We start from the raw sequence: 27,189 nt of genomic DNA, 5'->3' as shown, positions 1-27,189 counted from the left end.
CACACTATCAACAGCCTGTTCTTGTACTCTGCTCGGAGCCAGTACTGGAAGTGTCTGGGCAAGGAGGGAAGACTGATTTAATTATTCATATTTATTACTAGAACATTTGCCTGGACTTACTTGGGTCAGCAAGGTCCCCGTACAAATTGGGAGGGGAGGGGGGAACTTCAGCCCTCCTGCCCTCCCAAAAGGCACCTGGATGTTTGTGTAGGCTCGGGTGGGGCTGTGGATGAGGGGTTTGGTATGTGGGCTGCCCCAAGGAGCAGGGACTGCCCCAGTCCTCTCTCACTGAAGCAGCTTGTGGCCAGGTAAAAGCATCTCTTCAAGGCCACTGCAATCCCAGGAAGCAGAGTGGGGGAAGAGGGTACATGTGCCCTGGCTGGGGCAGGTCTAGGTTCGTCTGCTCCCTGTGTTCCCCATCCACAGTGAGGAATGCAGCAAACTGCACTTTCCCCTCGCTCCCTGACGAAGGGGAACAGCAGCAATGTCTCCATAGGAACTGGGAAGTGGGGGATTTCAGTACACCCCCACTGCTTTCCCTATGAATATGCAGTGCCCCATTAGCGTAATGGTGATTCGAAAGTGCCGCTTTCGAATCGTGCGCTGCCCATGTAGCCGGGGACCTTTCGAAACAACCCCCTGGTCCTCAAAAGCCTCTTCTTCCCATTTGTTTTGGGAAGAAGGGGCTTTCGAAGACTGGGGGGGTTGTTTCGAAAGGTCCCTAGCTACACGGGCAGTGCGCGATTCGAAAGCAGCACCTTCGAATCATCGCAGCTGCCATTATGTTAATAAGGCACTGCATATTCATGGCAGTGCCTCATTAGCATCTTTCAAACTCCCTCATTAACATGCCCCTTCTGAAAGGAGGGGGCTCATGTAGATGCAGTCTTAGTGAATTCAGGTTCATTTAACCAAATTGGTTTGGTTAAAAAAACTACCCTAAAAATACATCCCCCAAAATGAAAAAAAAAATATTTTCCCCCATTCAAAACAAAATATAAAGAGTTTTCAATTCACAACAGCTTCCTTTCAATATCTGCTGTATTTTCATCTAAATTGTTTAAGATATTTAAAAATGCTCAACATGGTTTATTTTATCTGGCACAAATGTTGTTGACTTCTGCACCCACCACTTCTCAGCTGCAGAGAGAGGGATTCCTATACCAGGACCAGCTCCCACATCTGTCCAACCCCTGTGCATCCTGACCCCCTTATAGCTATATCCTCCCACCGAGCCTCACCTCCATATTCAGAATCCTCCAGTCCCCAATGAGGCCCATTTCTTCTGCACCTGGACCACCACAGTGAGCCATCCACACCTGAATCCCCACCTCACCACACCCCAAGCACCTTCACTTGGACCCTTCCCTGGACAGTCCCATTTATGTTGCACTCAGAGCCCCTCAACAAGGCACTGTGCATCCAGATCCCTCACTGTGTTGTTCGCACCCATACTGGCCCGCATAGAACCCTCTCAGCCCATACCCAAGCCCCACTACTTCACTTGGATCCTGCCTTGCTGAGCCTGTCTGTCTGCAGCTGGTGGAGCTGGCATGGAGGGGGAGGGCGCTGGTGCATTTCTGGGGCAGGCCCAGTTCCTGTGCTGTGTCAGATTTGGGTACACCTTCACTGCTGAGTCTGTGCCGTGTGTGGGAGCTGCAGTGTGACCTCCCACCTCTGTGCAGCCAGTGGCCTGTGCTCCCCAGTGCCAGGCTGGAGTCTCCAGATTTATTTGTCGAATAAAATTTGCAGAATTTTGCAATGTTGTGCACAGAATTTTTATTTTTGGTCTCGAATCTTTAATCGTTTGGCACAAAATGTCCTCTGAAATATTTGGGGAGCCCCACAGAACCTCCTTACGAGCCCTTCAAAGACTGCACGAGGCCTTTCAGCTCTCCTGTTATCTCACCAGCAGCTTTCCCAAAACTGTGCAGTAGCCAGAGACAATAATTCAGAGGAGCCAGGCAACAATCGTCAGATGGGTATGAGTCGATGAGAAGGAAAAGAAGAGGACTTGTCTATACTGGCAGGTGCTCTGGCTTGACTAAAGGGAGCTTTTAAATTCATGTAGTTAAATTGATTGAAAATAACTGTTTTATATCCATTTACCCTAGTGGACACTTAGTCACCATAAATCAGTTTTCAAGCTGAATTAAGCAAACTAGCCTTGCCAAGAGAGAAAGGATGGTGCAATGGATAGGGCAGTAGCCTGGGATTTAGGGGACATGGGCTCAGTTCCAGTGTTTGCCACAGATTACCTGATAACCATGGACAACTCACTTAATCTCTCTTTGCCTTGGTTCCTTATCTGTAAAATGGGGGCAATAGTCTGGCCCTCCATCACAGGAGGGTTGGAATCATAAACACATTAAAGACAGCAAGGTGCTCAGATCTGATGGTGATGGGGGCCAGAGATGTACAGAAACTAGATTAAAAAGTGTTTTGCATTACTTTAACTACCCCCCGCCCCTTTTAAAACAGTGAAGCTTACAGCATTAGTCCTGGTCATGGACCTGCTATGGTTGGCGCTGTACAGGCATGGAACAAAAAGATGGTCCCTGCTGTAGAGCTTACAATCTAAATGCCGTGGGGTTCTTTTGGGTATTTATCTTCCCTTGTTTAAACAGTTGTAAATGTTTCAAAAATCAAAGGTTTTGAACTGTTTTTAAACCACCTTAACGGTCTCTACTGAGGTTTGCAAATTGCAGCTGGATTTTGCAAAGCGTTATCATCTCTGACTCTTTCAGCCCAGAAACTTGCCTTTGGAAAGAAAGCCGTTTACTTCCCCTTAACGCAAGAAAGGTCATTCTGGTGCCTGCGCAATTTTTGGCCTAGTACAGAATTTTTTATTGTGCCAGCATGGCTTTGGATTTCAAAAAGGATTGTTAGTAGCTAGCCAGGGTTCAGTTTGAAATTAATGTTATTTTAAAAGAGGCATAAATTCTTCATGGGCCAGCATGGGGTTTGAAAGCTTTTTTGGGTCTAGCTGGCTTTTGCTATTTGATTTCCTTCTCTTGTGTCTTGCCTCCCCACCCTCCCTTACTCTGTTTTAAAAAGGGAAATGCTTTCTGTTTGCCTGCAGGCTCTTTCATTTTGAAAGAGAAAGTGACTATTGCCAGCATGTTTGCTCACATTGACGTCTGGAAGAGCAGACTGATAGAAAGTGCAATAGACTGCTTAGCAAGAAGCTGGAATATTATGTCATGTCTGCGTCTGAAGCATGAGGCATGGAATTCACCTCTTGCAGAAAAAGGCAGCTAATATGCACACTAATCTGCATATTTTCTCCCCCTCTCTGCACAGACTTCAAATGTCGGAGGGGTAGCCGTGTTAGTCTGAATCTGTAACAGCAACGAAGGGTCCTGTGGCACCTTATAGACTAACAGAAAAGTTTTGAGCATGAGCTTTCGTGAGCACAGACTCACTTCATCAGATGCTGGTCTTGGAAATCTGCTCAGTAGCTCTGTGAATCATGCCCTAGAGGTGAATTCCTGGCCTCTGAAGTCTACTGAGAAACTTCCACTGACTTCACTCAGGCTATCAAAACAAAAAAGTAGTCAAGTAGCACTTTAAAGACTAACAAAATAATTTATTAGGTGATGAACTTTCATGGGACAGACCCACTTCTTCAGGGGTGGGTCTGTCCCGCGAAAGTTCATCACCTAATAAATTATTTTGTTAGTCTTTAAAGCGCTACTTGACTGCTTTTATGTTTTCACAGAAAACAGACTAACACAGCTATCTCCAGACTATCATAACTGGTATCTGAATTCAGACAACTAAAAGGAGGCTACTTTTGAACCTCCTGGCTTGAATGAATTCCTCTTCTTTTACTACCACACTGCAGCTGGCTATGGAGAGCCAAGGACTCAGGGTCTGGTGTGACCATAGACACTCAACACTCTACTGATAGATCCCGCCCCTTGCCCCACATGCTTCAATAACAGGGACCAAATTGTGAGGCATCCTCCCCAATTTCAGGGAACCTCAGAAATCCATACTGGGTGGAGCTGGGCAAACTCACTGTTCCAAGAAGAATCTCTGCTCAGTGTCCCCAGGAGTTTGCTCCCATCTCTGGAGCCAAAATCCCAGGTGCTGATGAAGAGAAACAGGCTGGAATGATTTCTGCTAGAAGCTGTAGCCTGGTCAGCAGGAGCTGAGGACTCCATCCTACAGTCACAGAAAGCAAAGCCCATTTGGTCAGGCTCAGCCGCTGTCCCAGGCTCTGGATTTTAGGCTTTGTGCATCAGTGTGGTGCCTTTTCCTCTTTACACAACTAACACGAGGTGGCCAAATGCACACAAGTGCAGATGGGTACCAAATAATGGTGTTTGATAAACACACACAAACATGAAAAGCCACGTACACAGGGCTCCGATTGGCTCCTCCAGCTTCCAGCGCCTAGAACACAGCAAGCAATACAACAGCGCTCACCAACTGCTTAAAGAGATACGACCCCATTTCTATGCTACTGTGAGGTTGTTCTGCTTCCCTCCTTTCAAGGATAGCGTCGCTTCTGCAGCTGAACTGCTTGGAAAGGGCAAGTGCTGGGCCTGAGTCCTGTTGGTTTTGTTGGTTCTGTATTTCAGAGCTCTCTCAGATAGGTATTGTGAGGCATAGAAATACAAAGGGCTGGTTCCCGTTTGTTGCAAATCAGGACACCACCACTGAAATGAGCAGAGCTACACTGATTTACATCTGCCAAGGGTCTGTCCCATCCTGTGAAATCTTTGAACAAGAGGCCTGGCACATGATAATTGTTTAGAATTACTTTTGTTATTCTTGTTTTTCAGCATAAGAAAAGGAAGAGCAGAAGTCTTGGCACGCAGTAGTACGGACCCCATGGACTGAGTCAGTGCTGTGGCTGACCAGCCTCTGCCTCCATATTACCTCAGGTTCTCAGAAGCCCATTATGTCATTAGGCATTAGCAGCTCAGTAGATACCAGAGCCATGGGTTTCTGGGAAGGAGAATCTGCTCAGCAGACCATTAGTTTGTCTGTTCTACCACATAGTCGCTCAGGAAGCAGGGAGTGCTGAAGCTGTGGCCTGCTAAGGATACGGGGGTGGGGGACCACTTAACAGGCCCACAGGCTCTCCTCTGAGCCATGCGTCAGGTAAATGGCTTGGGATTCCTAGAGCTAAGGGCTGCCAGGAAGGTGAAATAACAAAGATGATGTTTCCAGGCAACAGCCTGTATACTCAAAAGCAATAGGCTGTTAGCCTTTCCTCTCAGCTATACACATCAATCAAGCCAGCATCCCAGGAGTGGAGGAGCTGTGAGCTGCCAAAATACATTCAGCAGTTTTTCTAACAAAATATTTACCTGTTAAAATGTCATCTTCTTCTTTGAGCTGGGCCCTGAGCATCCAAGGTTTTGCTTCTCTGTAGGCAATGCTAGGAATGGTCTGGACTCAGGAGGATTTCTGTTCTTACTGGCCAGCCACAGACTAGCTGCGCTCAGGGTTCAAGGGAGCTCTGCTGGCCCTTACATCCGCAAAGCCCAAGTGCTGTGACAGGCTGAAAGGATGCTCCTTGTCATCAAAACACTCCACTAGAAACAATCACTTGGCTAAATCTGGGGTTTAGTTAGGGAAAAAGGCCTGGCCAAGGATGAGTTACTTTCTGTCAGAATTCAGCTGAACTCTTTCACTAGTGAAGTTTAGAAAGTGACCAGGAGACTAATGTCTTTTCTCCTGGAAAACTCTTTAGTTTTGCCTCTCGCCACCATTTTTATCCTTGTGCTTCTCATTGAAATCTCTGGAAACCACAGACAATGGACACCTCCTTATATAGTCAAGTCATCCTCTGAATCCAAACACTAAAGCATATTTCACTAAAGCACTGGGCTTTGAGGAATAAGAAATGCTTTGTGAAAACATTCTAATTTCTCTCAAATAAAATGTTCTGTAACTTTTAAAATTTCTACCACTGGAGAAAGGGCGGGGGGTGGTGGAGGGATAGGTGATGAGAAATTGGAGTTCTCCAACCAAAACAAAACATTTTTTAAAAACCATTGCAAATTTCATATTTGCCCATTTTGAAATGTTATTATTTTAAATTGAAAAGAAAATATTTTCTGTTTTGATTGGACTGCAATACAGAAGAATTTTTTTAAGGAGAGACTATCAACTTTTTTAATATAGCTGCTTCGAAAATTTTTGGTAAAACAATTTCCCACTGGAGTTTGTTACCTCTTCTAAAACTTTTTTCCCACAAAACTGGTCAGTTTCAAAGAAATTCTATTTAAATAATTGGAAAAAAATTAGAAATGGTGAAACATCAGTGGCATTGACACTTGCATAACAAAAAAGTTTGGACTTTCATTTTGAAATTTACTTTCTGATATAAAAATAAAATATGTAAAATGGTCAGAAACCAAACAAAACATTTTGAATTTATCAGACCAAATTCTTTAAAATTTACCCAAAATGATTTTTTTCAGAATTTCATACTGTGAAAATTTAAAAAATGTAGCTTTCTGTTCAGATTGGGGATGAAAAATATTCAAACTCTCAAAATTCATCAGTGGATGGAAAATCCCTTTTCCAAACAGTTTGAACTCTGACTTAATTGTTTCCTTTAAATTTTCAGGCTCTCAACAGTTTGTGCCATTTCAGAAAGAAAATAAATTCAAGATTTAGAAAAATTTCCTCACATTTCTATTTATTTTTTCATCCAATTAAAAGTTTTTTAATTGGAGATACACATCTCCTAGCATTGGAAGGGACCTTGGGAGATCATCTAGTTCAGTCCTTTACCTGGACCAAGCACCCTCCCTGATATCTATTTGCCCTTCTCCCTAAATGGCCTCCTGAAGGATTGAACTCAGAGCCCTGGGTTTAGCAGGCCAAAGCACAAATCACTGAGTCATCCCTTCCCCCCTCATAGAACTGAAAGGGACCTCAGGAGGTCATTGGGTCCAGTCCCCTGCCCTCTTCACAGGAGAGGACACCATCTCTTTTTTAATCTATTTGCCCTAGATCCCTAACTGGCCCCCTCAAGGATTGAACTCACAACCCTGCGTTTAGCAGGCCAGTTATTTTAAATATAAACCAACACAAATTCAAACTTTATTTAACTAAATCAGTTTGTCAACTCTCTTGGGTAGACTCTCTTAATTCAGTTTAAAGCTGGATTACATCAATACAACAGAACTCAATAAGGCATCAAGTTAAAATAAACTAACATATTGATTTAACCAAAACCCATATAAACTATGTTTAAATTGAAATTAGAGTGCCCACACAGAGTTTTGCACCAGTTTAACTAAATCATTTTAAAATTAGATTTTATTTTATTTTATTTTGTGCTAGACAAGGACCTTGTTCTACTTCACTTTGTTGAGAGATTTCATTAAGCATGGTTCCTCTTAAAGCAAAATCTTCAGTACGGAATCAGCCATTTTATATTTTTCTTGGAAATCAATTATTTTTTTTGCTTACAACTTTTCCATGAACAGACTCAAATTCTCACATTTGTTGTTTCTTGAAATCATCTACATGCTAAACTGGGGAACAAATCTGAGTCTATAGTTTATTCAGGCTTCAAAGATTACCACCAAATGTGCAATTTACACTATCACGTATGTAATTAATTTCTGGGACATATTTATCAGTAATTTATGTAATTAAATGGATACAGCCAGAAACTAGAACTATATGTTCAGTCATTTCACTGGTAGAATGTACTGTGCTGATGAGTTACTCAAGACATCCAAACAAAATAAAGAAACAATACCAAGTGATTTCAGTAATTTAGTAATATAGAGCAAAATAAGGTTATTGCAGCCAAATATAGAATTCAAAATGGATGTCCAGAATATGTTTAAGAACTGGAGGTAAACATTCTGGTTTCTCAAGTAGTCATGGTAGTTAGGTTTGAGCACTTGAGTATTTATGGAAAGTGATTACAAAGGGTTAAACAGTTGATTGGATCAAAATTCTCGTTAGCATTTCTAATGACTATTCACAGATTTTGTCCCTCGTTGTTGACTCAGTTCTAGAAATGTGCATTGCTAAAGACTGACGTGAGAAAGGGCTTGTGTTCACCCTAGAAAAGGGCTAGTACCCAGCCATACTTGCAGACCCTTCTAATGTAGATGCAATTGAGCGATGCTTTTGTCCGAATCAAAAATGTTGTGAACAAACAGACAATCCTGATGGACTTCACTGTCCTGATAAAATTTGGCCTGTGTCCTGTGGGCACCTCTTGGCCTGTGGGCCCCTCCATGTTGGCCCCTGCTTCAGGTTCCCCTCCCAGTTACCAGCCCCACTGCTGCTGGCCTGGCTGGCTTCCTGGACGCTGGTCCACACCGGCCTACTTGGCTGGACTTCCAGCCCCTGCAAGACTCCCAGCCACTGGGACTCTCTGGTCCAGGAAGAGGCACAGTCCTGCCAGACCAGAAAGTCCCAGATTAGAGAGGTCCAACCTGTAGCGTAGACTTGGCCTTAAGGGACAGCTTAAGGAGACAAAGGCAGCTTGAAATCTAGTCAGCATTAAACAAATGAGTTTAAAGTAGTTTCAGCTATTGTACCTGCCTCTCACTGCCTTGCCACATTTGGTGGTTTCCCCTCCATGTTTTAAGAAATAATGCTGTTCCCTCCTCTGCTGCTGTCAGAAATGCTCTCACAAACAAAAAAGAGGAACAAACTCACCATAAAGCAGAGATGGTGAAACTAACGGTAGACGGAATGCTGCCAAATGTGCAGCAATGGATTCAAAATGGAGATTGCTTTGTTCCAAGACAATAATCATTGGCGTTACATTGCTAGTCAGAATGTAATGTATTTTTTTTTTAAAAAAGCTGGTAGTCGCTTTTAAAAATCACACTTCTGTATGGCCATCAGGCAGGGCGGCCGTCAGACAGGGTGAGATTCACCGGCAGCTGCAGGGTAAACAGATCGCTGCAGCTTACATTTGAACTTTTTACTACTGCCCTTGTTTCATTTTTAACCAATCGTACAAGGCTTTGGGATTGTTTCTCGGCTTGGGGCAGTAATGTCATTTGTGCCAATGCAAGGTGGACACCCTACGTAGCATTTACGCCGGAACAGAGTTTGTGTAGAAGGAAGATGTGAGGTTCAAGGCACTGGCAAATCTAGGCGTCAGTAGCACTAAGAGCGAGGTAAACTTGTAACCATTGTTATCACTCTGAGCCTTACTGGATGCACCTTTTTGTATTTTGTTTCTGTGTCTGAAAGTTGTGAGGAATGGATGTGAAAAGGATGGCCCCACCAGCTGGCTGGTGTGTGCTGCCTGGGTGAGGTACTGCTCAGGGTTCGTGACAACCACCATGCAAATGTTACAGACTCGGTCAGAGTTAAGCTGTGAGCTAACAAGGGTAAGAAGCAGAGTTAGCACTCACTTCCTGTCATGTCTTCCTGTCTCACAGACACAGAGGCAGTTTTGCCATGTTGTCCTAAGACACTTCATGGACCCTGAAGTTGAGATGCCGACAGATGCTGGTTTGGAATTTAAATCACAGCTGGGTAAACTGGAAACAATTCCTTGGCTAAAATTTTCCTGAACTTCATCTCACATGGATTCTGTCTTTTCACATACTTCTCTAACCCTCATACCATCATATCTGAGGCCTCACAACCTTTGACATTCACCCTCACCCTGTGACAGCTGGGCAGTGCTATTATTGTATTAGACTGAGGGGAAGCCAAGGCATGGAGTGACTCAATGTCTTACCCAAGGTCAAACCAGAAATCAGTGGCAGAGCAAGGATTGAACTCAAGTCCTGGGCTAACACCCTAACTGCTGCACTATGCTACCTCTGATGGGCACAACCGCTCCCTTCCCCCACAGCGGTGCAGCCTGAAAGCACTGCTCTAGGCTGTGTCACTCCAGAGGAAGAGGAGAGAGCCCCCGCAGCAAACGGAAGTGGCACAGCACTGCTACGGGAAGAGGTGGGCAGGGGCAGAGCAGGAGCATGGAAGGGGCGGGGCATGGGAGGAGCGGGGGCACTTGGCTGGTGCCCCACTTCAGTACCCACACTAGTTGCCTCTGTATATAGCCATACTACAGAAGGTCAGAAGAGATGACCAGTTCATCTAGTCTGACTCTCGATATACTATAAGCCACCAAACTCCACCCAGTCATCCCTGCACTGAGCCCAATAACTTGCATCAGACTGACACATTACAGGCTTCTGGAGACTAAACAATTTTATGGCAAAATGTCAGGGTCTGAAGATGATATTCAGTGGAATATTCCAGCTACAGAGAGAGTGGGCCACTGCCAGGGCATTCTCCATAGGAGCCCAGCAAAGCTGGAGCAATGTGCCCCACATGGCCCAGATTTCTCAGCTGGCTTGCCACACCACACAAATACATCTTTGTTGGTAGCAGGGCTGCCAGTGCACGTTGGTGAGGGGCGGGGGGCTGAACTTGATGGTCATTAGTGAATTCGGTCTCTGGTGGGTGCTGGCTGGAAACGCAGTCTTGTCTGTTTCAGGGCTGCTGTTTCAATTTGCATTGATAGTGTTTTTGCGGTGCGTTAGGAGGTCACACAGGCACCAGGCAGAGAGTTTTACATTCAGATAGGTACAAACCCACTTGAGGGTGTGTGTGTAATCTGCACTTGTGAGTGTTGAAGCTGCAGGAGGAAGACATGCCTCTCACTTCAGAGAGACGAATGTTGGATTGGTAGGCGGGAGTTTCATCTCTGCCAATGAGGGCATGTCTACATAACAAAAAAAAAAAAAAAAAATGGCAGCGAGTCTTAAAACCTGGGTCAACTGACTTGGGCTCATGGTATGGGGTTAAAAACAGACATTCCCACGTGCTCCGGAGCTCAGGCTCTGAAACTTGGGGGAAAGAGTGTAAAGGAAGCAGAGAAGGCACTTTTGGTTCTCCTACCAAACAGATTTGTACAAACAGCACCTACAGCAGATATTGTGAGTAATGTGCCCAGCGTGGTGCAAACCAGGTTCCAGCCTTTCTCCTCTGGTGATAGGGAAGAAGTGCCTTTTAAAGTCCGTGGCTTTGGTTCAAAAAGATAAATTCATTCCTGAAGTAATAAAGCCCCTGAACTCAGCTTTCTCCACTGCAGTGCTCTCATTTACCTACAACCACAACATCCGGAATCAAAAGCAGAACACGTCATGATCTTGCTGTTGGCCATGGTTTTCCTCTTGCTTTAGCAAACAAGAAGGCTGTTTATACAAACGCTGTTCAATGCTGTGTTCCGTGCAGAGGAGCCCTGAAGATGATTTCGTATTGTCCCATATGTGGAAAGCCGGTTTACTTCGGTAAGTTGCTGCCATTGGAAGCAATAGCCTTTTTTCTTATGTATCTTTAGCTGGCAAGTGAAGTCAGGCACTTTGTGCTCTACTTTTACATTTGCCATTAATGACCCTTCCATTTATAAAAGCACTTAGTGGGATGCTGTCAGCTGGGGAGCTAACCCATCTCGAATGTCCAGTTAGAAGAAGGCTCAGTGATTGCACCTGCTTCTGATTCCCTATCCTCACACTTTTTCTTAATCACATTTTCCTACATTTTAAACTGCTGTTCTCCCCCTTTTGTTGTGTGAGAGACCCCCCCACAAACTGGAGAAGCTGACTAACGCTCTGGCTCTCCCACGGCAGCAGCACGATGCCAAATGCTGTCGATTACGGAAACTGAATAAAGGGAATGAAAATAGAGACACTTTGTCTCTAATCTCTTTCAGTCACGGTAATCTTGGATGATACTTTTAATAATGGAAGGTGAGGCGTTTTCAGGCAGAAGTGTGGTTTTTAAGTTAATGCTCCATAAAACTCAAAAGCTGCTCTTTGACCAACAGAGGCTGATGTGATAAAACATGTTACCTTACCCATCTCATTTCTTTGTGTTTAAATATAATCAGTTCCGAATGATGCAGGTGTCTGGATCGAAAACCTTAAGTTCAGTCCTCCAGAATTAAACAGGATTAATATGAATTTTCTTCCAAATTTGCTGTGAAATATTTTGAAGGTGGACAGGAAAAGCTCTCAACCGGTTTCCAAAAAGTGCTATAAAATGCATTAACTGCATGTATTAATGGAAAACATAAAGCTACAAAATAGGTTTTGGAGCCTAAGAATGGTTTATAGTTTTTCAGATCATACTTGCACTGGTGCAATACTTGCTATTTTTTTTTCTTTTTTTCATTTCAACAATCTGTAAGAAGTGAATCAGCCACTAAGCTTCTTGGTTCTCTATGCAGAAAAGTTCTTGCAAACAAATCAGCAAGTTGCCAGAGGCCTACTAGGTACCTGATGGCACAGTCCTGGTTCACCCACAGCTGCCAGCTAAGTCTATCGGGCACTGTGAGCATGCAAGGATGGCAGGGTAATTCTAATTCTAATTCTAATTCTAATTCTAATTCTATCTTTATACTCTTACAAATTAGGTGGGGTGGCATCTGACCGCTTTCCAACCCGGTTTGAGAGAGACATTTTGACAGTGTGAGTGAGGGTCTTTTTTTGTTATCCTGTGAGGCTTAGTAAGAACAATACACCCCAATACAGGGGAATATTTTAAGAACAGTTGGCAAAACTGTTGCACACACAGTGTTGTCAGTTCCTTGTTTTATTTTGTGTTTCTCAGGATTTAGTGTTTTTCTTGAAACCTTAGCTCCTGGAGTCCTGTGATAATGGAGATCTAAGCTCCCTCCACCCTAAGTTTCTAGCCCTCAAGACTGCAGAAAATACGTTAAAATGTGATCTCTGAAGGCTCAAAAACCAGGCAATAAATTTAAAGACCCCCCCATTTATTATTTTGTCAAATCTCAGGGTTTGGGGGGACCTGACTCCTGATTTTTGAACATTTGGGCTTGGGCATAGCACAACATTCTTTGTCTGAACTGGAGCTAGTAAAGTCAGAGGTTCAAAGGCCCTTTTAAAAGCTCTCGGCTTCACATGAATTAGGACAGCGAAAAGGTTTGCTCTCTTTTTAAGCTAACAGTTGTTTCAAGGGATTTATAGGTTGAACTTGGGCTCTTAATTTTTAAATCACCAGCTGTCCTGAGACACTGTCATGAAATCTGTCTAGACACAGAACTGTTTATCAGAAGCTCAGTCCTTGAAAGGGGTGCACAATAGGGGCGTATCTTGATGCGTTGTTCATAAATCCGTACTTATGGGACATGAGATGGCACTGGAAAGAAGTGGGGGGTTTTGAGATAGATCCGCTTGGTGGGAAGAGGGTGGAATTCAGAAATGTGCATCTTGTTCCATTTTAGGGCAGTCCAGTAAAATTCAGCCGCAGCTTCTTTCAGTTGTCTTTTGTCCCCCACTGTTCCCACTTCTGTTTCCTGCGGTTAACATTACTCAAGCTGCCCAGTGAAGATCTGCAGAGGAGAGTGAGGGCCTCATTCCTGGGTCTCATAAGCATTCTGATCCATAGCCAGCAGGTGTCATGCGTGACCTCAGGGTAATTCTGTCCCCTAAGCCACATTACCTGTGTGCACTGTGGGTTCCTTGGCTCAAGTCCCCCTGTCAGTTTTGCAGCTGTTGGTCGGGGGGACAAATCCCGTGTGTGTGTGTGTGTGTGTGTCAGAGCGGGGAAATCCAGGCAGTGGCCAATATGGTCCATTGCTGTTGTTTCATCATTTCTTCATGGAGACGCATCGTGAAAAGTTTGTCGAGAAAAAGGTACTTTCCTGAGATTCATATTAACCATGAAGACATCACATGTGCACATATCTGATACTATGTATACATACATACATGCTCTGTACTTCAGGAACTGCAGTTAAAGGTGGGAGAACAGCTCAGTGATTTCAGGGGAAAAATCTTACAAGCATGTTATAAATCATATTTAAAGGAGTTATTCGAAAACAGGGAAATTCAGGGTTAAGGTTAAATAAAAGAGGAACCTAACATTTTAAAGCATGAGAAAGCACAATTCAGGCACCAAACAACTTTAACTCTGCCCCTGCCAGAAATAAAGTTGACTATAGTGTGTAATGATGGGAGTTGTGCAGTGGAAATAAGAGGGTGTTTGTTGTGGATATTAGTAGTGTTCCCTCATTTTTCCCGTCCCTGTGTAGAACAAATTTTGTTATGTGCACTAAGGCATGTGTGGATGTGCACCCCCAGTAGAAACACAGCAGTGTGTTTGCTGGCACTTCACTAATCAGCTGGGCGGCAGCTGAATCTCTCCTTGGTGACTGCAGAAGTGCTCCGCTTACAGGGAACACTGGATGAAGGTTTTTGCTGTGCACAGGAGTGCATTTGGGAACTACCACATTTGGGAGGCAAGACATGTGGAGAAAGGTTACCGGGGAGGTAAATGCCATAACTCGTGATTTCTTTGTTTTTTAGTATTCACCTGAATAGGAAGTGACCTTGGGCTAATTGATTTGAAGTGAAGGAAGTTTATTATGAGGGGATATATGTCTTCCAAACATTTTGCAAAATTTACACAAGCCCCCTTAGGAAATGGAACATTTTCATTATGGCAAATTAATTCCTTTGTTAGTTGCTTAAGAATGTGTCACTCACTGTATTATTGGAAACGTAACTTGCTACACAGAGCAAGTCTTATTTCAACAGCTTAATTATTTTCCTTTTTAAAAATGTTTTGAGGGATTATTTAAAATGTCAGGGTTTAGCGCACAGGAACCGCACGATTTTTTAGAAGCTCTTCTTTGTTAGCAGCTAATGTGTCTGCTTAAGTGGTTACAATAGCGCGTGCTTCATTATAGCCTTACTTAACAGTGTGGTTCAGCCCCTATATTCACTGGAATCCCTGAGTTTCATGGGTTTATAACTCAATCATTTACAATCTCATCAGGCTTATGCTTTACAGAGAGACTGCTAGTCTTGATTTTTTTTTTTGTTATAAATGTGATGCAAATTGGACAAATTATGGTGTTTTAAAGAAATTATTTTCACTAAATATTTTCAGGGAATATAACTTGCAGCCAAAAAGGGGTTGTGAATATAAATTTTGTACAGTCCTATTTGTGAGCTGACACCATTTGATATTTTGAAATGGCTGTTTGTAATATTTATTTTTGAAAAACTGGAGCTCATATAGCATTTTTACTATGCTTTTGTTTTAGCAGAAATTAGACAGTCTGCACGTACAAATCGCACCAGTTTAACTTAAAGAAGTTCTAAAATGATTTATTTAAACCAATGGTCCCCAAGCTTTTTTCCCACTTACCTCTGTCCTGCCCCTTCCCAGAGATGGGGCCGGGAATGGGGCAGCAGCTCCAAGAATGGTGGACAGGGACAGGAGTAGGGCTGACAAGACTGGGGACGCAGCCAGCGGTAGAGCCAGGCCAGGAGTGGGGCGAAGGTTGGCATCTGGGGCCAGGCCCTGATCTCACTTTCACTCCCTCTCTCGCCCGACTCACCCCATTGGAAGCGCAAAGACAATCAAGCCAAGGGGTCCTTTCTTCCCTGGAGAGTTAACTCAGCTGATTGTCACCCAGCTGTGAGCACCTGGGCAAACCTAGTGCAGGCCCTAGTCACTGTGTTTTCACTGGCGCTGCACACAACTGTGTGAGTCACCAGGATTTCTGGGGGCATCTCCCCTGGCTCTGTGCGCTGTGGTAGCTGGATCTGCCCTGTGAGCCTTCCCCTGAGAATTGTTTGAGAGCCTGTGTGTCCTTTGGGGCCCAGCAGGGAGCTGTAGGATGGCATTGGAGGGTTATAAGCACTCAATTAATTTAGCCAGTGAAGTGGATGGTCACCCACCTGTCTGGAAGCCTCCCTGAGCATTAGTTTGTGGCTCCAGGAGAGGCAGCTGATTCCAGCTGGAAGTGCCACCAGATGCAGCTTGTGTGTGGATGGCAAGAGGGGTTTGGTCAATGCCTGTGTCAGAGCCAGAGTTAACTCAGCAGTGAAGACAAGCCCTAAGTTTCCTGGAGCCCTGTGCTGGGATGAAGATTGGGGATGAAATCCTGGTGCCCACAAAGTCAGCTGGAGCCTTGACTAATAAACCAAACTGACCATCAATGCTTTTGTGGGGCACTGGAGGGAGGGTCATCTGAATGCCTCCCTGCTGCAGAGCTGTGGGTCAGCTGTGGCAGGCTTCACATTACAGGGCTTCTGAATTTAACAGCACAACGTATGAGCCCCAGCAGCCATCCCTCCAGAATGCTGCTCACGTGAGGTTTGCCATTGTGCTCTGGCCAACTGCTTATTTGGCTTCTGGATTTGCCATTCTTGTGATCTACATTTCCTATGCAAATCAGGTTAGTGGATCAGGTGTCATGACTCAAAATGCTTCTGTGTAATGTTCCTCCTGTAAAGAAGAAACAGGACTTGCCTATAGTGAGAACCAGACGCTTGCTTTGTTCAGGCTACTGGCTACAGAAATACCTGGCAGCTCCCCTGGCTTTCTAGCTCACAGGCTGAGCAAAACACTTTAGCACATGATTAACTGTAAGTACACGACCAGGCCCACTGCTAGTCACCATGTCTGGGAGCAGTCCCGGAGTTAGGCATGTGTTCAAGTTCCTGCCTGAATACAGGACTAAATGAATAGCCCTGGTGCTCCCAAGTTCTGGTCTGGGCCAATAAAACTGTTCATTAAGCTCCTACTTGATGTCTTCTCCATGACTGGAGGAGACCTTTTCCATATGACCTTTGTTTGGATTTCAACCTCAGGCAGTGCCAGCCTGGTTAGAGCACAGGAGATATCAGCATTACCTATGCACAGTAAGAGGACATGAATATCATCATCATTGATGTAAACAGCCCTGCCAGTCACAGCAGCTCGGTGAGGGTGGGGTGCATGTTGGGATCCCAGAACAGAATGTTGATAACCGCTATGCACGCATAGCCAATCTGCCTTGTCACTCGTTCTGATTTCAAAGGGTATTTTACTGTTGGCATGAGTACAAGATCTGGGCCTAACACACCCAAGTCAGGGGAACATTTGCATCACCAAACCCTTATTTAGGTCACATTAGCCTGATAAGGGAGGAAGTCACGCAGGGCCAACAGTCCTTTGTTAATGGGCAGCTCTGAATAGATTCTTTCATTCCTCGGCCTTTTCAAGCTGCGCCCTCCCGGACTATCCTTTTGTCTTCTTCCTGAGCAATTGTTTTGGTAACCGCCCCTTTACGGAGGATACTTCCACTCTTGGGTCTGTGCGTCAGAAGGAGGCGGGGCGGGATTGTGGCAGTGAGTGATGGAGGTGAAACGGATCTGCACTAAGTTGATTCTGCACTTGCGTCAGGGTTATTGCACTCTTTAGCAAATCCCCGTGTGGAAAGGCTGATGAAATCTGAGATGCAGGGTGGGGCACAGAAAGAAAAAAAAAGAGAAGAGCTGTCAAAGAGCAGCCTTTCTGCCAAGGCAGGAAATACCAGTAAGAGTGCATGACAAGATGGAGCAGCTCACTCAAGCACAAGCACACACAAGAGCCGCAGACCAAACCCATGCCTGCAAGCATGACTTGACACAAATTTAAATGTAATAGAAAACTGCCTAGACCCACTTTTCTTAGGCCACGTCCTACAGGTTTCCCCAGGTCTGTGGAGCCAATGCCCCTGCTGGCTCGGTTGGAAAGGTACTGAGAACTGCCAGCAATCCCAGCCCTGGTGAAAACCAATGGGTATAGAGCCCTCTTTCCGGCTTACGAGAAGGAGCAATCCCACCCCCTTCTGTAGTCAAAGCAGCTGCTAAAGGTCTGCCCCAGGCACAGGCTGCAGCAGAACTGAGGGGTAACGCAGGAGCGAGGAGATGGGCTGTGTGTCATGTGTGATGGGGGCAGACAGACGGACAGACGGAGGAGCAGCCAGCATGACCCCGAGAAGAAGCTGCAGGACTTCTGGGGCAGTAGCAGCCATGCATATGCTCTGAAAGTGACAAGAGTACACCCAACAGGTTTTACTGAGCTCTCCTCCTGCCAGACCCTCTTCTCCCCTCCCACACAACCCCTGCGCTTTGAATAACTAGCTTTAAAACAAGACTAAGAGCTGAGCATTTGATTCCAGATGTGGTGCATGTAGTGTCCCACCAGCCAATCAGCTGGCAGGACTGGATGACTAATGAGCAGTTTGGTCATCTGGCTAGAACATTAGGGGCCAGGTCCTCCTTGCGTAGGTCTGTGCTGCTCCATCACAGCGAAACCCCCTCTCTACAGGGCTCCTCAGATGATAAAGCATCATCAGAGCCTCTTGCGTCCCTCTCCCCTTACCTCCCTAGAACCAGAGCTGCAGTGGATGGGCAACTGGAGTTCTTGTGAGACTCTTTCACATCATACGATACACTAAGAACACAGTTTTGTACTTACAGGCCTGAGTGCAGTCAGCTTCCAGATTCCTCACTAGCAGCTGTTTTTTGCTCTTGACGAGCTGCTGAGTGGGCAGACTCCAGTTTTTGTAGTAAATTCCACTGCCTCACAGCCTGTCCTGGGTCTCAGCTCCCTGATTGTGATTCACAAGTCATTGTCCAGCATGCTTCAGGACACTGATCCATTGAATACAAACCCTTACGGAAATCCCAGAATAGCTGAGGCATAAAAGAGCAGCATGGATGAAAGGTGTGAGAATGGAAGGACTATTGTTTCATGTTACAGTGGGGGTTGTGCAGCCCAGAGACGAAGTGACTTGTTCCAGGTTGCAGAGGTGACCAGCCTTGCCCACAGTATCCAGATGAGGTTGCACCATTTATTGATTGATATAAAGACATTAGTATGTAGCCAGAGAAGTCTCAACCCCATTCCTTATGCATCCTAACATCGTTTGCTTTTCTGACCTTTGACCAGAGGTCTCCCCTGAGCTGTCTACAAAGAGGGCCAGGTCCCTTTCTTGAGTAGATAATTAATTTAGAATCTTGGAAGGTGGGTGAGTCATTTAACTTTTTGCTTCCAGTGCACTTTACTTTCCATGAGCACTGTGTCATGTAACACACCAACAGACCAGTCTGCAGGCCTAAAGGCCTTCAAGAGCAGCCAGCAGGCCTCAGAGAGCAAGGGTGGGAACTTCCATTCCTGTAGCACAACCAAGCTCCCATCCCTATGTTACAGCCTGGGACCCTACAAACATAAGCACTAGCTAGCCATAACAGCCCCTCACACCTGCGTTTGGATGTGGGAACCTAGAAGATCTAGTAACTAGGGCAACTTTGGCTTCAGCCCCATGAGAACACTCAAAGTGGTGTTGAGCCAGTATGCGCACACCCAATAAACAGTTAGTTAAGGGATAGAATCACTGTGAGGTCCCAGGCCTTGCTGAGTTTTGACCGGGGACTCGCAGCCTCAGGAATGCCCTGCGCTTTCCCGCAGCTGGAGCAAGGTCTGTTGTGGCCCTGAGGTGAGGCACTTCAGGACCAGGACTCCCTGTGGCAGAAGGGATGTAAGCACACCGAATAGCCTCTTGTCCAGACCTACGCACTCCTGGTGTACTTGGCTTATTAATGTGTACTTTGTGAATAGTTTGCAGTAACTTGGAGTAGATTAGCTTAATACAGTACAATTATCCCTAATTGGCTCTGTGCTGAAGTGAATCCCATAAATCCTGTCCAGCCTGGGCCTTGAGAGGTGACAAACTGAATTTCACCTACTATTGTGTCGCCCATTCTCCTAGCCTGGCTGAGTCCCTCTGTAGCTGCTCACACCAGCACTTGACTAGCCTGAACAACCAAATGTTGCAGACATGTAAATGACACTACACAGGCGTCTGGTTCCACTGTTGCTGGACGAGAGAGTACCAGGCTGGGACTGGTCCTGGTGCAGTAGTCCTGCCTGCCCCACAGAGGCAGGGATGGAGCTCCCCACTATCCTGTGGTAGCCTAGGAACTGGAACTGGAGCACCTGCCTGCCCCTCAGCCATGTGGGGTGGGAGCCAGAGGCCCCCGCCTCCCCTGCAGCAGGTGGAAACAAGCAGGAACCCGTTGCCTGCCTCGTGGAGCCAGGAGACAGAGCTGGGGTCCCCATCTGCCCTGCAGCAGTGTGGGGCTGGCCAGAATCCTCCGACAGCCCTGTGGAGTCAGGAGACAGAGGTGGAATCTCCTGGCTTCCCTGCAGCAGCTGGGGGCAGGGGCTGGAGTCCTGTGGCAGTCCTGGGGCGCCTGGGCTGGGGCCAGAGTGCCAGGGAAGGGAGGCTGTCAGAAGCCCTGGACCTTCCTGGTCTGGCAAAGTCTCTTGTTTGGGACCTGTTAGGTCCCGACCGTGCCGGACAAGGGACGTGCAACCTGTAGTACTGTCTCATCAACCACTGGCCATCATGCAGCTCAGCACACATCAAGATACAGCCAGTGTTTTGAGACAGTAGGTTGATTCACTTGGCTGCATGTCTAATAGTCATCTCCGTGCATAGGACAGAGGGGGTGGAAATGAACATGGGACACCTGCTTTGTTTGAACAAGCTGGTCTCATGAGAAAGCGAGAGCAGGGCTACCCCTAAACACAGCCGAGCCAGCTGCGCTGCGGACCTCGCTGTCAGAGCATAAACATCAGCATCTTATTTCTTACTTGGTCTGTGTCTTCTGTTTGTGACATCACAGCCATTTCCATAGCAGCCAATGATGTCATTTCAAAGAACTGCTATGGCTTATGGTGTGGAATAAGCAACAGGAGTGAGTAATGCTCAAGGAACAAACTACATGTATTCCTACTAGTATAAATGTGGTTAAGAAATACAAAGAATCAGATACAATTTTGTACTTGGTTAATTGTCAAAGCGCTTGAGAAGGCTCCAGAATTCTGAGGAGCACTTGGTTCCCTAAAAGATTTCCAGGACATGTTCTAACCCCAGCCTTCTTACCATGAATCAGCTTAGTCCAGGACGCTTTTCATCTCTAAGCACACAGCAAACAACAGCATAGTGAAAGACCTATCTGGGAGCTTGGCCCCTGCAACTGATTTACAAAAAAATAGCTAACACCAGCTGAGAAGCGCAAGTTAAAGTGCAAGCGAAAGGAGGAGGAGGATGGCCGGCTGGCCACCTGGTTAGGGTGCTAGTCTGGAACTCAGTTCTTTGTTCTGTTAAAGATTTTCTGTATGGCCTTGGTTAAGTTACTTGGCTTCTCTGTACCTCAGTTCCCCAGCTGTACAATGGGGATGATAGCCCAGCCCTGCTTCATTGGCGGAGAGGCACTCACTGCTAAAACCTCTGCACAGCCCTCAAAGACAGGCTCTGCAACCCCTTTGCCTGGTCACTCTCTAGAGGGCTGAGGCAGATCAGCCACAGAGCCTGACAGGGATTTTGGCAAGAAACTCTACCTTCAGGTCTTGGTCTCCTGCCTAATGAAGGATGCCCAGCTCCGGATGAGTCAGCTGCCTACTCTGTCTGTGCTGAGGTCCTCTATCTCTGCACTGCTCCTAGTGTGCAGTGCCTGGAACAGCTGTAGAGGCTGCAGCGCTCTCCTTTGTGGAGAAGGGATGTCCAACAGCCATGCATTTTCTGATGTGCTCACCTGCAACTCAGGGGCTGTTGTGTTCATGAAGAGTGACAGCTGTTGCAGGGTAAAAAGGAGGTGTACTCTAGAGCAGCAGCAAGTTTTTGATGTAGCTTTTCCTGCCACTCTTGATAATTTATGCGCTGGTTACATGGGATGTAAAATACTCACCCTCTCCTGCTCTGCCCACCCTGCCTGCCCGCTCGGGCAGTTATTTAGGTCTGTGCAGAGTAGGTGTTAAAACTCACCAATCTGAGCTGGTAGGGTTTGATATATGCTTTGCACAGGGTGTAACTGCCTGAGCTAAGCAGGGGGAATTAGGCCTTACAGCTGGCATTCCTAGTTGCAGTAGGTCTGCCGGGTGTGACAGGGAAGCTGTTGAACAGAATCCATGCTGATTTACATGGCAGAGAGAGGAGAGAGCAGCAACAGAAGAGAACATTAGAAATGTAAAGGATTGCTTTGCCCCAGATGGATAATCACGTTACAAGTGGAAGCATCCTGCATCCTGGCAAAGAGGCTGGCCAAGACACCAGAGCAGCTTGGCTGGGAATAAGACCTGTGACTATGTTATTCTTAACACACCACACACTGCAGCTGCAAGCTGGGGATCGCATTCCTAGAGCCGGATGCCAGTCCAGTTGATTCCAGAGAAGTGCATCACCGTGCTGTTGACAGAGGTACGGGGACCAGAATCTAGCCCCTCTGGGCTAAAGCCAAGACCAAAAAAAAGCACCTGACAGTCATCACAGTGTATCTATGCATGGAGCAGGCCTTCCCACCAATCACAGCTGCCGTTAGCACTGCCAGGAGCAATGCCCTTGGACCGTATACGTGACCTGTGTCTGGCTAGGTTGTGCTCACTGAAACTCTTTGCTGGCCAGTCCTTGCCTGTTCTTTCTCCCGCAGCAGGGAGCGTGAGTGAATGAGCACCTCTGGGGTCACACCCCATGAGTGAGGCCTGTCTGCGGAGAACACTCGAGTCAGAGCAGGAAGCACAACTTTTCAGGCTATTAAGTTTCAGCACATTACACTTGCTGCCAGATTTCACTGCATGGGAAGAAGAGCCCACAACAGAGGCCTCATGCAAATGAGCTCCTGCAAAGTGCTGTGCTGCCATACAAATGCTTCACCTCACCAAGGGCACCCAAAGCCTCAGCTTGTTCTGTGCTGCCTCTCCCCAGGGGCAAGGGGAACATTCTGTGCTGAGCACGGCTGCTGCATGCCTTGCAGTGGAGCCAACAAAGGGAAGATGTACCTTCCTTCCCCCTCTACCCTGCGATACGTGATGCACAGAGCATTTAATAAGCCCCATTGCATTGTATGGGAAGCAAGGGGCTAGGACAGAGCCCTGGATGGATTTTTGCTGTGAGCATTCAGCACCTCCTTTATCAATCAGCCATAACCACAAAAAAGGAAAACATAGGGAGTCACAGTGACTGATCATAAAATGCATAGCTCTCCCCTGCTTGGTCACTACTGCTTCAAATTATGCTCTGGTCAGCAGTGATTCTACCTGACCACAACTCACCCACAGCTGGTGTGAATCAGAATAGTACCATTGACTTCAGCTGAGGGACTGGTGCATTATTATGATCTAAGCTCTCCCAGGGCTTCTCACAGTTCTGGACCCCAGGCCCCCATTCTGCCCATAAGTTCAGTAGATGCCACTCCAGTTCCAGGCACCTGCACTTTTATTATGTGTGAAAGTCCCATCACCTCCCCTGTACAGTCACTCTCAGAAACCCTTCTGGTTACACAGCTACAGAGGGCACAGCACCTTCCACACTCTGGTCCCCCACCTCCATCTTTCCCCTTTCCTACAGTCCCAGCTGCCTTTTATAAGCCCTCTGCTTTAGGGCTCACAGCTGCCAGCCATCAGGCCTGGGTTTGCTCAACTGGCTCCTATAACCCTCTTTGGGCAGGGCTGCTGAGACCCAGCTCTGGCTCAGGCTCTCTGGCCAATCATCTGTCACAGCTTCCATCATTGCAGAGCACAAGCATTTAGTGTATTTCTTCTCACAATGCCCTGTGAGGCAGCACAGAGCATTAGGATGCTTCCGGCTGCTCCCCCCTTTCTCTGATGCATCACGTATTCTCTACTCATTATATTAGACTTAATAATAATAATAATACCTAGCTTTTATATAGCATTTTTCATCAGTAGATCTCAAAGCTCTTCACAATTTTAATGCATATATTGTCCCACCACCCCACTGTGGGAGAGAAATGTTATTATCCTGCTTTTACACCTGAGAAACAAATCACACACAGGCTAAGTGACTTGCACAAGCTTACCCAGGAAGGCTGTGTCAGAGCAGTGAACCTAGGACTATCAACTCCTAGATTAGCATACTAACCTGGGGACCATTCCTCCTCTCAGTTCACCATTCCACCAATGACCTGATCCATTGTAGTAAAAACTTATGCTTCCATAGCTTACACCCATTGTTCCAATGTGAGTACTCAAGAACAGTCACATAATCACAGCTGTGCACAATGCAACGTAAAATAAATGCCTCTGTGAGATTTGCCAGGTTACCACTTTTGCCTGATGTCATTAGGGACACTTCAGTGGCTGCCCTGGAGGAGATGCCTTTGTGAAGTTAACTGACTTTTGATAGGAGGGCTTGAATTCTTCCTTGTGCTTTGTGGCAAAATTGTACACACGTTATATGAGGGAAGTGCAGGAACATGGAATGAAAAGAGCTGCTGAAATTCCACTGCATAGCTCAAAGGAATGAGCAGGGGAAGTTAGGGCTGTAATTTTGGACCCTTTAATCTCCATGACAGTGTGGCTTTAATGGCCATCCCACTGAAAGCCTGATTAATTTTTAAAGGTTTTGTCAAGAAACATCTGCTTATTTCCTGTCTGGACAAATACTCTCCAGCCTCTTTGGCAGGCAATAGCAGCAGAGACACCAATTGAGGGCGTTAGGCTTGGTTGAGGTTTGTTGAGCATGTTATCGTGGCATAATGCATGCAGCGCTTCCCTCCCGGGGGTTTGTGCAAGACAAGCCTTTGCCTTGCAGCAGTTCGTCCTTGTGCTGCAAAGTGACAGGATTCTGTTCCACTGCTCTGAAAAAGTCCAACATGAAAGCAAAGTCAGCAAATGCAGAATTCATGCCAGTAAATGGGATTCAGTGGCTGAAGGGATAACCTGCATTAGCCATAATATGAATGTTTAAAATAAAGAGAAGTCTGAAGGGTTGTCTTGTCTTCCCCAGTGAGATTCACCTAAAATTCCTGCTTAAGGATCTCTTCTGCCAACCAGTCTAGGATGTAGGATCAGATTTATGAGAACTGCTTCAGCCTGCACAACCTGAAACAGGAAGGGGATCCTTTCCTTTCCCCTCAGTCACCTGTGCATTTCTACTTGGCTACCAACTGTTGCTCAGAATTTTCCTGTTTTCAGAGCGCTGCGTGCTCATCAATACTATTCTTGCCAAGATCTTTACATCACTTTTCATCACTGGATCTCAAAGCGCTTTACAAAAGAGCTCCGTGTCATGATCCTCATGATACTGGTGGGGAAACTGAGGCACGGGGGCATGACACAACTTGTCCAAGGTTGTCGAGCAGCAGAACCTGGAATAGAAACCAGCTCTGCTGAGTCCCACTCCAGCATACTATGCCCTAGCCAACACAGCCTCCTGTTCTTGGTAGTATACTAATACAAACAGGCAGGCACCACTTCATCCATCTGCAAAGACAGCCACTGCTGATAAAGTGTCTCTGTTGGCTTGCAATGACTCTCAGTGGATAATCCGTTCTTAAGAGCAGCTCCTAATTTATGCACAAAGCAATTTGAACATGCAGAATCCTGTAGCTTCTGTTTCCAGGAGAAGCAGTTAGAGTGCAGTTTGTGACCCAGGACACTTTATTAATGATGGTATTATAGGTACAGTGATTGCAGGGTATTACAACAGCGACCAGGGTTCCCTCTAATTTTTTTCCATCCATGGGAGGAATAAATTTTGTTATGCACACCCAGGCATATGTGAGTGTGCACCACCAGTAGAAGCACATACTGCCGGCTGCGGGTGTTCTGCTAATCCGCTGGGCATCACCTGACTCTCTCCTGGGCGGCTGACCCAGCACTCAGTTTACAGGAAAGGCTGACGGTGACCGTGGGGTTATGATTACACAGGAAGTCAGAAGTGTTCCAGAACTGCTATATGTGCTACTGACCATGGGATTGTCAAGGGCAAATCTTCTGTCCCCACATTGGAAGAGAGAGGCTTCTTGCACCTGTTACAGCCATCCTCACTGCCAGTGCTTTGGGGATGCAAAAATATTAGCGAGAGCCGGAATGACTGGAATAAACACTGCTGAGACCACTTCCCAAAAAAGACTAATGAGTTCTTCACTCCTTTCTTTAATGGAAACCCTCGCTGCCTGTGATCAGTAAAGCTACTTGACTGCTTTTTGTTTTGATGGGGAGAAACACAGTTTACCTAGTCCAGTGAAATCTGCAGTGATAGGAGCCTGACAAATGTAAGATATTAATTATTATTTATTATTATTATTATTATTATTATTATTATTATTATTGGTTGGTGTTTCTTGTGGCCTTATATATATGACTAAGAGCAAAGCCCCTCTCTGGGGAAAATATATGAGGGAAATAAATTCCCAAGAATTCTCTGACAGCTCCACAGCAAAGACAAATGAAACGTTTGTACATTTCCGGAAATGCATTGTACAACTGTAGGGCTGTCCTGTTTTGCTCAATCCACTCTCACAAAAATGTTTGCATCAAGCCGTGCATTCAGCCTCAGCTGGTGCTCTCAGCTGATATCTCTGAGTTTGACCATATTCTGCACCATGAGCTGGTAAGTTCTGCCCTCTCCCTTTAGCAATTTTCTGATACAAGACTGAATGCTTAATTGCCTCAGAGTAAAATTATAAACTAATAAGACGACCAGGTATCCAAGTTGACTGCACAGTGTGTCTCCCTGCATGCCTTTTTATTCCTAGTGTAAACACAAATCAAGAAAGCAGCTATAGTAAACAATGTGTGACCTGGGACAGAAATCGTTCAAATGATGAAAAAGCCCTCCCAAACCCTGCACTTGAGTGAAGAAGAAAGGCATTTTTGTCCTGGATAGGTATGAAATTTCCAACACGTAAAATCTAGAAAGAGTAAACTTCAAAAAGGCAGAGCCACAGCAGCACTTATGAAACTGACTCATAGAAAAAAAACAACCCACTGTCCCAGTATTAAAGATTCTAACATGGGTTTGATGTGATAAAAAGAACCCCTCTCTTCCCTGGCAAGTCATTCCACAGATCAAAGACCCATTTCATGTCTGTTGCGCTATTAATGAGATACTTGGAGTATAATTACTCGTACTTTCTTCTTCTCTTAACAGCTGAAAGGAAGCGTTCTCTAGGCAAAGACTACCATCCTCTTTGTCTGAAGTGTTACCAGTGCAAACGGCAGCTCAGCCCCGGCCAGCATGCAGAGGTAGGAAATGAACTGTCTCTTATCTGCTTGCCTGGATGAGTTACTGCGTGTCCACAATAATCTGTCTCCTGATCCCATTTCAAAGGGCTAGATGGCACTGGGATGAACTGAAGGCTGCATGCAATATGCTTAGAAGTTTTTTCAGTATGATAGCTGGAGAGATAAAGGCTGATAGAAAGTGGATGTACACTGAGAGCAGCAGACAGATTAGAGCTATTACAACACCATGGTACCACCATCGTTTACTAAAAATATCCATCTTGCCACAGTGATAAAGACAAACCATAGTGCATCTGTCATACTCCAGTGCATGGAGTGGATGGGGGGAGTGTGTTGAGAGTGCACCAGGAAACAGGCTGCACGTGGTATGGTGCACTCTAGCTG

General features: G+C 45.9%; 1 protein-coding gene across 1 annotated transcript in view; it reads left to right on the top strand.

Moving 5' to 3' along the window:
- Positions 1–11,141: 11,141 nt before the first annotated feature.
- Positions 11,142–27,189, top strand: part of LOC142012981 (cysteine-rich protein 1-like) — a 45,027-nt gene continuing 28,979 nt past the window's right edge. Inside the window, exons 1-2 of the mRNA XM_074994015.1 lie at positions 11,142–11,258; positions 26,711–26,805. Of these exons, the coding sequence (XP_074850116.1) occupies positions 11,216–11,258; positions 26,711–26,805 (138 nt within the window). The 5' untranslated portion in view covers positions 11,142–11,215. The remainder of the gene's footprint in view (positions 11,259–26,710; positions 26,806–27,189) is intronic.

Source organism: Carettochelys insculpta, chromosome 5 (genome assembly GCF_033958435.1).
Source record: "Carettochelys insculpta isolate YL-2023 chromosome 5, ASM3395843v1, whole genome shotgun sequence".
Lineage (NCBI taxonomy): Eukaryota > Metazoa > Chordata > Testudines > Carettochelyidae > Carettochelys > Carettochelys insculpta.
The sequence above is the reverse complement of the archived record's forward strand: the minus strand, read 5'-3'. Positions and strand labels throughout refer to the sequence as shown.